Source organism: Stegostoma tigrinum, chromosome 42 (assembly GCF_030684315.1).
Source record: "Stegostoma tigrinum isolate sSteTig4 chromosome 42, sSteTig4.hap1, whole genome shotgun sequence".
Taxonomy (NCBI): domain Eukaryota; kingdom Metazoa; phylum Chordata; class Chondrichthyes; order Orectolobiformes; family Stegostomatidae; genus Stegostoma; species Stegostoma tigrinum.
The window spans coordinates 15,530,580-15,548,268 of NC_081395.1; the positions used below are offsets into that span (position 1 = coordinate 15,530,580).

At 43.4% G+C, this 17,689-nt stretch overlaps 1 protein-coding gene and 1 long non-coding RNA gene across 2 annotated transcripts in view; one reads left to right on the forward strand and one right to left on the reverse strand.

Moving 5' to 3' along the window:
- LOC125449225 (gastrula zinc finger protein XlCGF26.1-like) overlaps positions 1–1,889 on the reverse strand; it is a 34,752-nt gene extending 32,863 nt beyond the window's left edge. The window contains exon 1 of the mRNA XM_059641459.1: positions 64–1,889. Within this exon, the coding sequence (XP_059497442.1) occupies positions 64–998 (935 nt within the window). The 5' untranslated portion in view covers positions 999–1,889. The remainder of the gene's footprint in view (positions 1–63) is intronic.
- Positions 1,644–17,689, forward strand: part of LOC125449230 (uncharacterized) — a 50,316-nt gene continuing 34,270 nt past the window's right edge. Inside the window, exon 1 of the long non-coding RNA XR_007246870.2 lies at positions 1,644–1,729. This is a non-coding gene — a long non-coding RNA (uncharacterized LOC125449230). The remainder of the gene's footprint in view (positions 1,730–17,689) is intronic.

Here is a 17,689-nt window from a genome sequence, read left to right on the forward strand (position 1 = left end):
GCAAATCAATCCTGAATGCGTTCACCAGAAGGTGTAACAGCACAATCTAACGATGGCAGACACTTGTGAACTCTCTGATGCGTCTGCAGGTTAGACTGCTGAGTGAATCCCTTCCCACACCCAGAGCATGTGAATGGCCTTTCCCCAGTGTGTGTGCGTTGGTGTATTAGTAGAGTGAAAGATTTTGTGAATCTTTTCCCACACACTGAACAGCCAAATGGTCTGTCCCCTGTGTGAACCCGTTGGTGTGCACTGAGGTCAGAAGACTGCCTGAACCTCTTTCCACAGGAGGTGCAGCTGAATGGCCTCTCCTCAGTGTGAATTCGCTGGTGTCTCTGGAAGCTGGATGATCCAGTGAACCCCTTCCCACAAATGGAGCACGAAAATGGTCTCTCCCCCGTGTGCATTCGCTGGTGCTCAATGAGACTGGAGGAACGTGTGAACGTCTTTCGACAGTAAGTGCAGCTGAAAGGCTTCTTCTCAGTGTGCGCTTGCTGGTGTGACCTAAGACTGGATGACCAAGTGAATCTCTTCCCGCACACTGAACAGGTGAATGGCCTCTCCCCAGTGTGGATTCGCTGGTGTTCAGTGAGGCCAGATGGCAGTCTGAACTTTTTCCCACAATAGGTGCAGCTGAATGGCCTCTCTTCAGAGTGAACTTGCTGGTGTGCAGTGAGGTGGGATGACTGCCTGAATCCTTTTCCACAGCAAGTGCAGATGAATGGCCTTTCCTCAGTGTGAGTTCGCTGATGTGACAGGAGACATGCTGACTTAGTAAATCCTTTACCACACACACAACAAGTGAAGGGTCTCTCCCCCGTGTGACTTCGTCGATGAATTTCTAATAGAGATGGATAATAGAATCCTTTACCACAGTCCCCACATTTCCACGGTCTTTCAATGGTGCCAGGCCCAGCGTGACTACGTTGGTGGATTTCTAGCAGGGATGGGTAATTGAATCCTTTACCACAATCCCCACATTTCCATGGTTTCTCCATGGTGCCAATGTCCTTGTGTTTCTCCAGGGTGAATGATCAGCAGAAGCCTCTACCGCACAAAGAACACATGAAGTTTCTCCCTGCTTGAATAGTGCAAACTTTTTCAGGCTGCGTAACCAGTCAAAGTCTTTCCTTGGTCAGTTCACCGGGATGCTGTCACTCAGGCATGTGTGTCAGTACTTTTACAGTCATATTGATGTTTGAAATCTGTTTGAGGAGACAGATTGGATGAATGTCTCTCCTTCCACAGTTAAAGACCAAGAGTATTCAGATCCTTTCGGATCAAATGACTCCACCAAATCTTGACATGAAGTTTGTTTTGAGGTTTTTGAGTAAATTCTCCCATTATGATAGCCTGTAAAAGGAGTCTACAAAAGTAATTCACTGTCAGTACAGGATAGAAATGTAGCACAGAGAATTCCAGTTTCCATGATTCCATGTTTCCTTTCTTGTTTCCTCAAAAGTCCCACACACCGTCTCTCCTTCCCAGGTTGCAATCCAAACCCATCTCCCTCACTGTTTTTTCCTCTCCTCGACTCAACCATAACTTCCCAGCTCCTTTCTGTAGACACAATCACACGAATCTACCTACTCACATGCCCCTAATAAATCCCTCCCATTCGGCCATGTCGCACGAAAGTAACGCATGCGCACTGAGCCCCAGAAAAACAAAATGGCTACAGGCTTTAAGCAACGAAAAAATGTCCGAGCTGTGAGCCCAGGATCTGCAGGTATTTATTCGGTTCCGTGTCCAACAATGAACGTTAATAAGTGGTCCCCGCTTGGTAACAGGTTCCACTCCACTCCTTTATCCCCCTCGCCTCTTACCGGCTGCCGAGCGACAAATGAGAATCTCCCCTCCGCCGTCATTCGGAAGATTGTGGCTCTGCGCGTGCGCACATGGTCCTGGCGATTGGATTGGGGACATGCTCCGCCGCGGGTCGTGCTGGGTAAAAGGCCCACCATTCACAATGACATACTGAAGGACCCGCAGACGCTGGAGATCTGAAATATACACACACACACACACACACAAAAAAATCAGAAATTTCTGGAGCTACTCAGCTATTCTTGGCAGCATCTTCGAGCAGCAAACCGAGTTAACATTTCAAGTCTAGTTACCCTTCTTTGGAACTAATAGTAGCTAGGAAAAGGTGGTATTCATGATAATGGGGGATAGGTAGACAGGGAGCCCAGACAGACAGGAAATCAAGTAAGGCAAACAAAGGGATAGAGATAGGCAGCCAAGGAGAAGAAGAAGCAGTGCTGATGAAGAGTCGCTGGATTCGAAATGTTATATTACATTTGATCAAATCCTGAAGGCTATAATATCCCCAAGTCGAAAATGAGGTGTTGCTCTTCCAATTTGCATCTTGCTGCAGCACCATAGCATGCCTCAGATGGAAATGTTGGCCAGAGAACACAGTTGTGGAAGGTCGGTGTTACGTTACAGCCAGAGCACAGTTATTCTGCAAAACAAACACCTAGTCTGTGTTTTGTCTTCCCTGTGTAAAGAACGCCACATTGTGTGCAGTGAATACTGTAGACTAGATTGAATGAAGTGCAGGTAAATCACTGCTTCACCTGGAAGCTGTGTCTGATGCCTGAGATAGTGAGAAGATAAATGGAAAGGTATTGTACCTGCTGCGTGAAAACTGAAAGAACTGCGGATGCTGTAAATCAGGAACAAAAACAAAGTTGCTGGAAAAGCTCAGCAGGTCTGGCAGTTCTGAGGAAGGGTCACCGGACCTGAAACATTAAGTCTGTTTTTTTCCCTCACAGATGCTGCCAGCCTGTTGAGCTTTTCCAGCAACTTTGTTTTTGTCTTGTACCTTCTGTCATTGTGTGGGAAAGTGTCACGGGGGTATTGAGAGTGAAGGGAAGAATGGTCCAGGGTGTGCCAGCAGGAACACTCCCTGCGGCATGCAGACAAGAGAGGAAAATATGAAACTGGTGGTGGCATCCTGCTGCACGTGGCAGAAATGGCAGCTTATTGTCCTTGAGATGTGTAGGTTGAGGCATAGAAAGTGAGATCGAGGCCCCTATTGTGTGAGGAAAGATAACAGGTGAGGGCAGAAGCGTGGGGAAAATGGGTCGACATGGCTCAGGGCCCTTTTAACCATGGTGGCAAAGAATCCTTAGTTGAGGAAAAAGGTGGACATTTCTGAGGAAATGCTGTGGAATCATCAGAACAGATTTAAACAAGGCCGAAAAACTTGGAGAATGGAATGGTGTCCTTACAGGAAGCAGGGTGTGAGAATGTATAATCAAAAAGCAACACCAGTGATGTTATTGCATTTATGTATCAAAGAGTTATGAGGAGTGATCTGGGCAGGACTGGAACAAGGAATGTTCCACATATCCCACAGAGAGACAAGCATAACTGAGTCCTGTGCAGGTACCCATGGCCATACATTTGAACTAAAGCAAGTGAGAAATGTTAAAGGAGATCTTGTTCAAAGTGAGGAGGACAAGATTGACCAGGCAGAGAAGAGTGGTGCTGGATGGGGCGGTTCAAGCCTTCTTTCCATGAAGAAACCTAAGACCTTCTGATGGGGAAATGGACATGGCACGTCCATGGTGAAGAGGTAGGGGCTAGTGCCTGCAATCTAGAAATTATGACACTGTCATAAAGGTCAGAAGAATTGCAGATGTAAGTGGGAAAGGACTAGACAAGGGGAGGGAAAAAGTCAAGTCGAGTAAGGAAGAAATAGATTCTGTAGGGCAATTACAGGCAGAAATTTTGGGTCTGCCCAGGCAGTCTTGATTGTGGATTTTGGGAAGAAGGTAGAAGTGGGATTGGGGGGCTGTAACTGGGAGGCTTTGAAAGAGGTGAAGAGATCCTCAGATGAAATGAGGCTAATGATGGTTGTGGACATAATGGCCTGATGTTCAACAGTAGGGACATGATGTGGGGGAGATAGGAGGAGGTGCAGTACGTTCAGAGGGAGATGGGTGAGAATGATGAAGGCAGCAGAGAAATTAAGGCTATCGAACAGGTTGAGTGCAGATAAAAAGCCAGAGGGAAGTGTCCAGATGAAGGGAGAGTGTTGGAGGCAGGTGAATGGCCCTACGGGGTGGGGAGGCGCCTGAAATTCATTGTGGTGGGGTTGCAAAGGGAGATGTCTAATTTCTTTAGAGATAGTAGGAACTGCAGATGCTGGAGAACCTGAGATAACAAGGTGTAGAGCTGGATGAACACAGCAGGCCAAGCAGCATCAGAAGAGCAGGAAGGCTGATGTTTCGAGCCTAGATCCTTCTTCAGAAAAAAAAAGTGTGTTCATCCAGCTCTAAATCTTGTTATGTCTGATTCCTTTGCTGAGTATAGATTGCGCAGTATCAAAGTTTGGAAGATCAGAAGGGAAAGAAGTAGTCGACAAAGTGGGGCTAGGAGAAGGGATGGAATCAGAGGTAAGGTGAGTGGAGAATATTCCAGAGGGGCGTAGGTACCTCCAGGTCATTGCAGTTTGTGTTCCTTTAATGCCTGAAAGGAAGGGAAAGTGTTTCTTGTTAGACTGTCAAACCAGCTGAAGAATGAAGTGGAACTGGGAGACAGTGTAAGATAGCTTGAAGTCTAAGGTTTTGGAGTAGATTTGTAGCCCGGGTTGTGGGTGTTGATGTTGGTTGGCTTTCCGAGCTGGTTTCTTGGACCCCATATGACTCCTTTTGCTCTATCAGCCTACCATGGGGAACTTTATTAAACACCTCACTGAGTCCATGTGTATGACATCCACAGCCCTTCCCTCATCTATCAACTTTGTTACTTCCTCAAAGAATTCTATCAAGTTGGTAAGACATGACGTTCCCTGCACAAAACCATGCTGCCTATCACTAATAAGCCCATTTTCTTCCAAATGTAAATAGATCCTATACCTCAGTATCTTCTACAGCAGCTTCCTCACCACTGACGTCAGGCACACTGGTCTATAATTACCTGGATTATCCTTGCTACCCTTCTTAAACAAGGGGACAGTATTAGCAATTCTCCAGTCCTCTGGGACCTCACCCGTGCTCAAGGATGCTGCAAAGATATCTGTTAAGGTCCCAGCTATTTCCACTCTCGCTTCCCTCAGTAACCTGGGATAGATCCCACCTGGGGACTTGTCCACCCTAATGCCTTTTAGAATACGCAGCACTCCTGCCCCCCCCCCCCCCCCCACCCCCCACCCCGGCCCCAGCCCTTATGCTGACATGATCTAGAGTAATCAAACATCTATCCCTAACCTCAACATTTGTCATGTCCCTCTCCTCAGTGAATACCAACGCAAAGTACTCATTAAGAATCTCACTCATTTTCTCTGACTCTTTACATAACTTCCCTCCTTTGTCCTTGAGTGGACCAACCCATTCTCTGGTTACTCTCTTGCTCCTTGTGTATGAGTACTTTGGGATTTTCCTTAACCCTGTTTCCTAAAGATATCTCATGACCCCTTTTGGCCCTCTTAATTCCTTGTTTCAGATTGGTCCTACTTTCCTGACATTCATCCAAAGCTTCGTCTGTTTCCAGTCGCCTAGACCTTACGTATGCTTCTTTTTTTCTTCTTTGCTTGTGTCACAATTTTACCTGTCATCCATAGTTCTGTAATCTTGCCCTTTCTATTCCTCATTTTCACAGGGACATATCTGTCCTGCACTCTAATCAACTTGTCTTTAAAAGCCTCCCACATATCAAATGTGGATTTGCTCTCAAACAGCTGCTCCCAATCCACATTCCCCAGCTCCTGCTGCATTTTGCTATAGTTGGCTTTCCCCCAGTTCAGCATTCTTCCTTTCAGACCACTCTCGTCTTTGTCCATCAGTATTCTAAAACTTATAGAATTGTGAATACTGTTGATTATGTTGAGAGTTAAGAACATTTATTTAAGCACAATGAATGAAAGTGTAATTTATTTTGAAAATGCACTCAAGTTGACTAGTTTTGTTCATGGGGTTCGAATTACGTTGCCACCTTCGTGATAACTGTCCCTCTTACTATTTGCAAGCTGGGGGGCTAACTGTATCTAACTGGTCAGGTGTCAATTCCAAAGAGCACTAATCTGCACAATGATTATTTTAGTAGTGCCAATGTTGTTCCTGGCAACTGCAATTCCAACCTCTGTTTCTACGTAGTGCTGGTGTTGACTATGAATTCAATAGGTAGGCTATTGGAGAAAATGCAGAGGCATGGGATTGAGGGAGATTTAGCAGTTTGGATTAGAACCTGACTTTCTGTAAGAAGGCAACGAGTGGTGGTTGATGGAAAATATTCAGCCTGGAGCCCGGTTACTAGTGGTGTGCCTCAAGGATCTGTTTTGGGACCACTGCAGTTTGTCATTTTTATAAATGACTTGGACACAGGCATAGGTGGATGGGTTAGTAAGTTTGCATTTGACACTAAAGTTGGTGGAATGGTGGACAGTGTAGAAGAATGTTGCAGGTTGCAGGGAGACTTGGATAAACTGCAGAATTGGGCTGAAAGGTGGCAAATGCAGTTCAATGTGGATAAATGTGAGGTGATTCACTTTGTGAAGAATAATAGGAAGGCAGAATACTGGGGCAATGGAAAGATTCTTGGTAGTGTGGATGTGCAGAGGGATCTTGGTGCCTATGTACATAGATCCCTGAAAGTTGCCACCCAGGTTGATAGTGCTGTTAAGAAGGCATACAGTGTGTTAGGTTTTCTTGGTAGAGGGATTGAGTTCCGGAGCCGTGATGTCATGCTGCAACTATACAAAATGCTAGTGTGGCCTTATTTGGAATATTGCGTGCAGTTCTGGTCGCCCCATTACAGGAAGGATTGGAAGCATTGGTAAAGATGCAGAGGAAATTTACCAGGATGTTGCCTGGTCTGGAGCGAAGGTCTTATGGGTCTGTTCTCATTGAAGAGAAGAAGGCTAAGAGGGGATTTAATAGAGACATACAAGATGATCAGACATTAGATAGGGTGGACAGTGAGAGTCTTTTTCCTAGGATGATGACGTCGGCTTGTACGAGGGGATATAGCTGCAAATTGAGGGGTGATAGATTTAAGACAGATGTCAGAGGCAGTTTTTTTACTCAGCGAGGGTTAAGGGCGTGGAATGCCCTGCTTGCTAATGTAGTTAACTCAGCCACATTAGGGGCATTTAAACAGTCCTTGGATAAGCATATGGATGATGATGGGATAGTGTAGGAGGATGGGCTTAGATTAGGTCACAGGTCGGCGCAACATCGAGGACCGAAGGGCCTGTTCTGCGCTGTATTGTTCTATGTTCTAATCGTGCATTAATCCACCCCCACGTAACAGGAGTTCATAAGCTTCATGCTCTCGCCTGCGTTATGAATGACTGCGCCTGCGCTCCCCTCCGTTGCGCCCAACAAAGATGGCGACTTTCATAGGGCCTGCCAGAGAATCACCGCGGTGCTCTTCATAGCTGTCGTCTTGTTCTGTGCCAGTACAGGATCGATAGCATCTTATGCACCTCTAGTGTGAACTTCCAAAGCTTTCCTAGCCACCTATTACCCTCCTGTGGCTTGCTGTCTGTCTCATAGCCTACGAGTTGTTTCTCGTCACTGCGTCTGGAAACCCTACACAGCGCATGTGCCAGCTATAAGTTACGCTGCGCATATCCTGTTCTCAAAACGTTATTGCCCATATGTAATTCGCTCAGGGGTGAGTGTCGGACGTTTATGCAGAGTCACAGGAGGCTATTCAGTCCATTGTGTCTGCACCGGCTCTTCAAACAAGCATCATTACCTAGTGTCAATTTCTTGCGTTCTTCCCATGTGATGTTATCTGCTTAGACTCCAAAAAGGCTTTTGACAAGGTTACTCGTGAAGCTGATAGTGAAGGTAAGAGCCCATGGGATCCAAGGGAAGTTGCTAAATTGAATGGGAATTGGCTGGTTGGTCGGATGCAGAAGGCGGTGGTTGAAGGGTGATTTTGTAATTGGAATCGCATTGAGGTTTCCCAGCAGAGGTGAGTGTCCTTGCTGTTTCTAACGTACATAAATGACTAAGACTTGGATGTAGGAGGGTTGATCAGTAAAATGACGTGAATTATGCAGTGAGGAGGATCGTCTTAGGTGACCAGAGAATGTGAGGGACTGATCAGAGGCAAATGGAATTCAATCTGGGAAAGAGGGAGGTGATGGGTAGGACAAACAAGCCAAGGGAACTTATGATGAACATTAGACCCTGTAAAACAGAAAATGAGAGGCATGTCCACCAGTACCTTAGATAGTGAGCCAGCTAAATAAAATAGTTTAAAAAGGCATGTGGGACATTTGCCTTTATCAGCTGAGGCTTGGAGTTTAGGAAAAGGGAGATAATGATGGTACTGTATAAAATATTGGTTATGCCACTGCTAGAGTACTGTTTGCAGTTTTGGAATGTACATTACAGGAGGATTGTAATTGTACTGGAGAGGTTAGTGAGGAGACTTGGAGACAGTAAGGACTGTAGATACTGGAAGCCAGGGTCTACAGGTGAGAGGCTGGTAAAACAGAGCGGGTCAGACAGCATTTGAGGGGCGTGAAAGTCAACACTTTGGACTGTACTGGGGAAATGTTACCAGGGTGATGCCTGGACTGAAAAGTTTCAGTTTTGAGGAGTAATTGGAGAGACTGGGGTTGTTTTCCTTGGTGTAAAGGATACAGGGAAAACATGATTGAGATGTATAAAATTACGAACGGCAGAGTCAGAATAGATTCTGGAATTCATTGTCTGTGAGGGGGTGAGGCACAAACCCTCATAACATTCAAATATTTAGATGTACACTTGCAATACCAAGGGTTATAAAGCTACGGGCCTGGAACATGGAGGCCTCAGTGACTATGACTGTGTGGCCCTTGAACATCACTTCCATCCAAATAATCATCCAAATTTCCCTTTGAGTGAAAATGAATTTGAATCTACCTCCTCCACGTTTCCAGGCAGTGCATTCAATAACCTAAATTTCTTCTTTCTCAAAGGCTGTTTCTGTTGCACTTCAGTTTAAACATAGGATGAATGCTGAATGTGGTGTTAGTAAGTTTGCAGCTGATACCAAAATTGAAGATGTAGTGGACAACATAGAAGATTACCTCAGAGTGCAGTGGGACCTTGATCAGGTGGGCCGATGGGCTGAGGAGTAGCACGTGGAGGTTAATTTAGATAAATGTGAGGTGCTGCAACTTGGAAAAGCAAATCAGGGCAGGACTTGTACATTTAAATGGTAAGGTCCTGGGGAATGTTGCTGAACAAAGATACCTTGGAGTGCAGGTTTATAGTTTCTTGAAAGTGGAGACGCAGGTAGATGGAATAGCGAAGAAGGCCTTTGGTATTCTTACCATTATTGGCCATTGCATTGAGTATAGGAGTTGGAAGGTCATGTTGTGGCTGTACAGGACATTGGTTAATTCACCTTTGGTAAACTACATTCAGCTCTTGTCTCCCTGCTATGGAAAGGATGTTGTGAAGCTTGAAAGGATGTTGGAAATGTTGGAGAGTTTGAGCTACAGGGAGAGGCTGAATAGGCTGAGGCTATTTCACCTGAGGGGTGACCCCGTAGAGGTTTATGAAATCATGAGAGGCATGGATAGAGTGAATGGCCGGTGTCTTTCTCTTGGTTGGGGGTGGGGGGGGAGAAAGAGTCCAAACTAAAGGGCATAGTCAAGGACAGTCGTGGGAAGTTGTGCGTGGAGTCCGAAGAGATAGGAGAGGTGCTAAATAAACGTCTTATTCCTGTGTGAATACTGACGAAAAATAATGTTGTCGAGGACAATACTGAGATACAGGCTATTAGACTAGATGGTATTGAGATACATAAGGAGGAGGTGTTAGCAATTCTGGAAAGTGTGAAAATAGATAAGTCCCCTTGGCTGGATGGGATTTATCAGAGGATTCTCTGGGAAGCTAGGGATGAGATTGCAAAGCCTTTGGCTTTTGATCTTTGTTGTCATTGTCTACAGGAATAGTGCCAAAAGACTGGAGGATAGCAAATGTCCCCTTGTTCAAGAAGGGGAGTAGAGACAACCCTGGTAATTATAGACCAGTGAGTCTTATTTCGGTTGTGGGAAAAGTATTGGATAGGATTTATAGTCATCTAGAAAGGAATAATTTGTTTAGGGATATTCAACACGGTTTTGTGAAGGGTAGGTCGTGCCTCACAAATCTTTTATTAAGTTCTTTGAGAAGGTGGCCAAACAGGTGGATCAGGGTAAAGCGGTTGATGTGGTGCATATGGATTTCAGTAAAGCATTTGACAAGGTTCCCCACAGTAGGCTATTGCAGAAATTTCAGAAGCATGAGATTGAGTGGTTTAGCGGTTTGGATCAGAAATTGGCTAGCTGTAAGAAGACAGGATGGTAGTTGATGGGAAATGTTTATCTTGGAGTTCAGTTTTTTGTGGTGTATACTGCAAGGATCTGTTTTGAGGCCACTGCTGTTTGTCATTTTTATAAATGACCTGGATGATGGCATATAAGGATGGGTTAGTAAATTTGTGGATGACACTGATGTCGGTGGAGTTGTGGATAGTGCAATAGAATGTTGCAGGTTTCAGAGGAACATAGATAGGCTGCAGAGCTGGACTGAGAGGTGGCAAATGGAGTTTAGTGTGGGAAAAGTGTGAGGTGATTCACTTTGGAAGGAGTAACAGGAATGCAGAGTACTGGGCTAATGGTAAGATTCTTGGTAGTGTGGATGAGCAGAGGGATCTTGGTGTCCATGTGCATAGATTCCTGAAAGTTGCCACTCAGGTTGATAGGGTTGTTCAGATGGCGTATGGAGTGTTAGGTTTTATTGGTAGAGGGATTGAGTTTCGGAGCCATGAGGTCATGTTGCAGCTGTACAAAACTCTGGTGCTGCTGCACTTGGAGTATTGCGTACAGTTCTGGCCGCCGCATCATAGGAAGGATGTGGAAGCATTGGAATGGGTGCAGAGGAGATTTACCAGGATGTTGCCTGGTGTGGAGGGAAGGTCTAATGAGGAAAGGCAGAGGGACTTGAGGTTGTTTTCATTAGAGTGAAGAAGGTTAAGAGGTGACTTAATAGAGACATACACGATGATCAGAGGATTAGATAGGGTGGACAGTGATAGCCTTTTTCCTCGGATGGTGATGGCTGGCATGAGGAGGCATAGCTTTAAATTGAGGGGTGATAGGTATAGGACAGAAGTCAGGTAGGTTCTTTACTCAGTAGTAAGGGCGTGGAATGCCCTGCCTGCAACAGTAGTAGACTTGCCAACTTTAAGGGTACTTAAATGGTCATTGGATAAACATTTGGATGATAATGGAAATGTGTAGATTAGATGGGCTTCAGATTGGTTTCACAGATCGGCGGAACATCGAGGGCCAAAGGTCCTGTACTGCGCTGTTATGTTCTATGTTTATGAGTGGGTATATGAATGGGAAAGGTTTAGAGTGATATCGGCCAAAAGCTGGCAAATGGGACTAGAGTAATTTAGGATATCTGATCAGCATGGACAGATTGGACCAAACAGACCGTTTCCATGCTGTATGGCTCTATGACTCTCAATCTATCCCCTCCCCTTCCCATTCCTTTTAGGAGTGGGAACAGTTTTGTCCTATCTACTTTATTCAGTCTGCTCATGACTTTGAAAATCTCTATCAAATCCCTTCTCAGCTGCCTTCTTTTCAAGGAAAACTGACCCAATTTCAATCTATTTGCATAACTGAAGTTTTTTTATTCCTAGAATGCATGGTAAGCACCCTGTCGTTGAAATGTGTTTTGTTTAAGAGCGTTTGTATTTGTGATCTGATGTCATTGGAAGCCGTTGGTCTGCGATGAATTATGGAATCAATTGAACCAAAGTGTATGAACCATTGTTGTAGTTTTGTATCAGATGTAATTAAGAACAGAAAAGTCCCTCCATTTAAATAGTCATACAGCAGGGAAACAGACCCTTCAGTCCAACCAGTCTGTGCTGATCATGATCCCAAACAAAACTAGTCCCACCTGCCTGTGCTTAGCCCATATCCCTCCAAACATTTCTTATTCATGTACTTCTCCAAATGTCTTTTAAATCTTGTAAATGTATTAACATCTACCACTTCCTCTGGAAGTTCATTCCACACATGAACCCCTCTCTGTGCAAAATAAAAATGTCCCCATGTCTTTTTTTAATCTTTCTCTTCTCATCTTAAATATATGCCCCATGGTGTTGAAATGCCTCGATCTAGGGAAAAGACACCGTTCACCTTATCAATGCCTCTTGTGATTTTGTAAGCCTCAATAAGGTCACTTCACCTCTTGTGTTCCAGTTTAAAAAAAACCCACCCTATTCAACCTCTCCTTATAACTGAAACCCTCCATTCCTGGCAATGTACTGAAGAATCTTTTCTGAACCCTCTCCAGCTTAATAATACCCTTCCTATAATGGTGTGACCAGAACTGGGCACAGTACTCCTGAAAAGGCCTCACTAATGTCCTGAACAATCTCAACTTAACACTACAACTGCTATATACTCAAAAGTCTGAGCAATGAAGGCATGTGTACTACTTGAGTCGATGGGTCAGTAGGTGTGTCGGATTGGTAGTGAATGACTTTTCATCTGTGAACTTGTACTGAGTTCCTAACTCAGCTGGGGAGCACAAATCCTTCTGGTGATGAGGTACAAATTCTCCGTACTCTTCACTTTAAAGAACAGCAAGATGCTGAATTCCGGAATTACAAACAGAAAATGCTGGTATTCTCAGCGAAGCCACTGGTGTTTGTAGAGGGAGAAACACAATTTAGATTTCACACCTTTTAATCAGAACCTTCACCTCATAGGGCACGGGCCAGAAATATTTTATGTTTCTATCTCAAGTTGGTTGGATCTGAAATGTGCATTAGATTTATTGGTGACTAACCTATATTTAATCACATCCATTCCCAACTGGAAACACTTTCAGTTTGTCTACCATGTCAAACACTTCAATAATCTTCAAGCTCTTAAGCTGATCATCTTACTTTCTTCTCCAGAGAACATATGTTCAGCCTGTTCAATATATCCTAATAAATGCAACCTTCCATTTTTATCACCATCTCAATAATTTTCATGCAAACATAGATGCAGCACCTGCCCTAAAACTTGCTCCTTTCCCATGTTTCAGGGGTCAACTATTCTTGATAATTAGTTGTATTTCTTGCTATTTAGTTTTGTGTGTTTACTAGTTGCAATATGATCTCCTGTACACTGAGGAGACAAGATCCATATTTGCTGCCTGCTTTGGAGAATATCACCATTCAATCTTCAAAGATATTCTCAGTCATTTGTTATTTTAATTCTTTGCCCACTTCTGCTCAAACCTACGTATCCTTGATCTCTTGCACTATTGCTTTGGAACTCAATGGAAGCTGAGCATATCTCATCTGTTTGCATGGTCTTTTACAATTTTACAGTATCTTCATCAATTTCAGTTTGTAAACATTGCTGTTACTTTTGTTTTTGGACAGTAAATATTTCTAATGGCTCTGCTGGTTCTACTTATACCTCCTCTGGATCTGTCTCTTTTTTTTTTCTGCTGTTACGTTAGTTCATTTACTTGTTTTGTTATCTTCCAGTGTGTTTTTTTTTGCCATTGTCTGCTTTGTCATTCGTTCACTCCCACCTTATCATAAGACCATGTGTTCTTCCTTTTCTCTTCCACTTCCCCTGACACTGTGTTAAATTTCAGTATCCTTGAAGATTGAGGAAACAGTCACTGACCTGAAACAATCAGTCTACTTTTTTCCGTCAATGCTGTTTGAACAGCTGTTCCAACATTTCCTGTTTCAAGTTCAGATTACTGGCATTGGCAATCCTTTTTGGGTCACTGTGGATCAGTCTTCTCTCACAGCATCTGTTTAAAGTCATAAAATAAACTGTTTTGAAATAATGCAATAGCATTCACTGACACCTTGTTTGACATGAAACTAGATTTGCTGCGGAATGCTCAATAGTAGCAATTCTAAATTCAATGGTTTCATCCAGAATCAATCTGGAGATTTCACATTTAAAGCAAATGTTATTAAAGACATCATAATAATAGGGCATTTGGGTGAGTTCAAGGTAATCAGAGCCAACATGGCTTGGTCAAAGGGAAATCCTGTTTAACTAACTTGGAGTGGCCTGCTATAGATCAAGGGGAGCCAGTCAATGTATTTTATATAGATTTCCAGAAGGTACTTGATAAAGTGCCACATCAAAGGTTATAGCAGAAAATAAAATCTCATGGTATACAAGGTAACATTTTGGCATGGATAGAAGATTGGCTGTATAACAGAAAGCAGAGAGTAGAAATAAATGGGTTTTCTTCAGATTGGCAGTATGTCATGAGTGGTGTGCTGCAAGGGTTGGTGCTGCAGCCTCAACTCTTTACATTTTGGATAAAATAATTGGATGAAGGAGTCAAAGGTATGACAATTAAACTTGCTGATGGTACAAAGATAGGCAGGAAAATGGGCTGTGAAGAGGACATGAGAAGTCTACAAAAAGATATGAATAGGATAAGTGAGTGGGCAAAGATTGGGCAAATGGAATAAAATGTGGGGAAGTGGAAATTGTCCACTTTGGCAGAAAGAATAAAAAGAAGCGTCTAAGTGGTCTGATGTTGCAGAGCTTCGAGATGCAGAGATACCTGGGTGTCTCAATGCCTAAATCACGAAAGGTTAGTATGCAAGTAATTAAGAAAACTCATGGAATGCAAGGGGATTGATTGCAAGAGTAGGGAGGTGATGTTTCAGTTATAGAAGATATTAGCGAGACCGTATCTGGATTAGTATATGAATCACTATCTACGAGAGAATGTTAATGCATTGGAAGCAGGTTTATTAGAGTAATACTTGGAAAAAGTGGATTGTGTTTCAGATATAAGACTTTTTTTTTAGTTTTTAATTTGTCACCTTTTAGATATAAAAAAAAGTAAGAGAGAGGCAAGGGTGGATATTGAACTGCTGGGGAAGTGGTAATCAGGAACAAAGAAATGGATGAACTGAATGGGTACTTTGCATCAGTGTTCACGGTGGAAGACACCAGCAGCATACCAGAACTTCGAGGGTCAGGGGCAGAGGGGAGTGTAATGGCCATCATGAGAGAGAAGGTGCTGGGGAAGGTGAAAGGTCTGAAGTTCCATAAATAACATGGACTGGACAGACAATACCACAGTTCTGAGGGAGATAGCTGAGGAGATTGTACAGGCACTGGTGATCTTTCAGGAATCCACTGGAATGAGAGAACGTGTCAGAGGACTGGAAAATGGCTAATGTAACAATTCTGTTTTAAGAAGGGAGGGAGACAGAAGACAGGAACTGATAAGACGAGTTAGCTTGAGCTCAGTCATTAAGATTTTAAAATCCATTGTTAAGAATGAGATTGTGGAGAACTTGGAAGGGAGAGATAAAATGGGGCTGGTCAGCACAGCAACATCGAGGAGAGGTCATGCCTGACAAATCTGTTACAGCTCTTTGAAGAGGGAATGAGCAAGTTAGACAAAGGAGACCTAGTGGATGTGATTTATCTAGATTTCTGGAAGACCTTTGACAAAGTGCTGCATTGAAAGTAAGATCAGAGCCTGTGATATTAGGAGCAGGGTACTGGTATGGATAGAGGATTGGCTGACTGGAAGAGGCAGAGAGTGGGGATAAGGGAGTCTTTTTCAGGATTGCATCTAGTTACTAATGGAGTTCTACAGGGGTCAGTTTGGGACCATAACTATTCAAGTCACATGTTAATGATCTGGACAAAGGAACTGAGGATTGCTAAGTTTGCAAATGACACAAATATAGGTGGAGAGGCAGTTGGTGTTGAGGAAGCGGGGAGGCTGCAGAACGACTAGGATAGGTTAGGAGAGTGGGCAGCAAAGTGGCACATGGAATACAACATGGGAAAATATGAGGTTATGCAATTTGGTAGAAAGAATAGGGGTATAGATTATTTTCTAAATGGGGAAAAGATTCAGAAACCTGAAACTCACAGGGACTTGAGAGTCCGAGATCAGGATTCTTTTGAAGTAAATGTGCAGGTTGAGTGCATTTTCCTTCTTAAATGCCAAATGTTAGCGTTCATTTTTAAGAGGGATAGGATACAAGAGCAGAGTTGTACTGGTAAGGCTATATAAGGCTCTGATCAGGCATTTGAATATTGTGAGCAGTTTTGGTCCTCAGTTACGTAGGACGATGTGCTTGGAGGGGGTCCAGAGGAAGTTCACAAAAGTGATCATGGGGATGAAGGGTTTGTTGTATGAGCAGCATTCGAGAAATCTGGGTCTGTAATTATTGGCATTTAAAAGGATGAAGATGTATCTCATTGAAACTTAAAGAATACTGAGAAGCCTGGATTGAGTGGATGTGGTGAAATTCTTCCATTAGTATCAGACTCCAGGATACAGCCTCGATGAAGGGACAATCCTTTAGAATTTAAGATGAGGGGGACTTGCTTCCCTAGACGATGGTGAACCAGTGCAGCTGTTAGCCTCCATAGCCTTCTGCAGCAAAGTTATTGAGTATATTTAAGACTGGGATAGATAGGTTCTATATTCCCAGTCCTGAAGAAGGGTAATACCCGAAATCTATACTGCTCCTTTCCTCCAGATGCTGCTTGGCTTCCTGAGTTATTGCAGTCTCTTGTTTGTCTACTTCGGACTTTAGCATCTGCAGTTTTTTTTGTCTCTATAGATAGGTCCTTGATTATAAAGAGATCAAGGGTTATGAGTAGAAGGCAGGAGGATGGGGCTGAGAAACGTATCACAATCAAATGGTGGAGCAGACACGATAGCCCAAATGATCTAATGAGACTTTTTTAAGCAACTCTTCGATAGGTATGTAGCAGATCATAAAATGTAGGTTATGCAGGGTAGACTAATCTTAGTAGGATAATAGGTCGGCACAACATTGTGAGCCGAAGGGCCTGTGCTGTACTGTTCCATGTTCTAAACTTTATGGTCTTGAGGAAAGGCTGGACAGGCTAGGCCTGTTGCTTGTGGAGTTCAGAAGAGTCCGAGGTGACTTAATTGAAACATATAACATTCTGAGGGACTTGAGTGGGTGGATGTGGAAAGGATGTTTCTGATGAGAGAATCTACAACTAGGGGTCTAGTTTAAAACTAAATGGTTATCCATTTAAGATAGAGATAAGGATTTTTATTTTGAGTGTTATGTCTTTGGAATTCCCTTCCTGAAAGTCTGTGGATGCATAATCTTTAAAAATACTTAAGGTAAAGATAGGTAGCTTCTTGATTACCAAGAGTTTATTAAGGGTAAGCAAGAATGTAGAGACACAGAATTGTACAGCACAGAAACATATCCCTCCAAACCTTTCCCATTCCATGTATTTGTCCAAACATCTTTTAAACTTTGTAATTGTATCTGCACCCACCACTTCCTCAGAAACTTCATTCTTTGTACGAACCACCTTCTTTGTTTTTTTTAAAAAATATTGCCCCATGTCTTTTTTTAAAATCTCTCCCCTCACCATCAAAAAAATGCCCCATAGTCTTTAAATCCTCCATCCTAGGGAAAAGTTAACTACCATTAACTCTATCAATACCCTTCGTTATCTAAAAGATTTTTATCAGGTCTCCTCTTAACCTCCAGTGAGAAAAGTCCCTCTTTCTTTATAACTCAAATCTTCCATACCTGGCAACATCCTGGTCAATCTTTTCTGAACCCTCTCCAGCTTAATAATATCCTTCCTATAAACTGGGTGACCAGAACTGGGCACAGTACTCCAGAAGAGGCCTCACCAGTTCTCTGTACAACCTCCAACCTC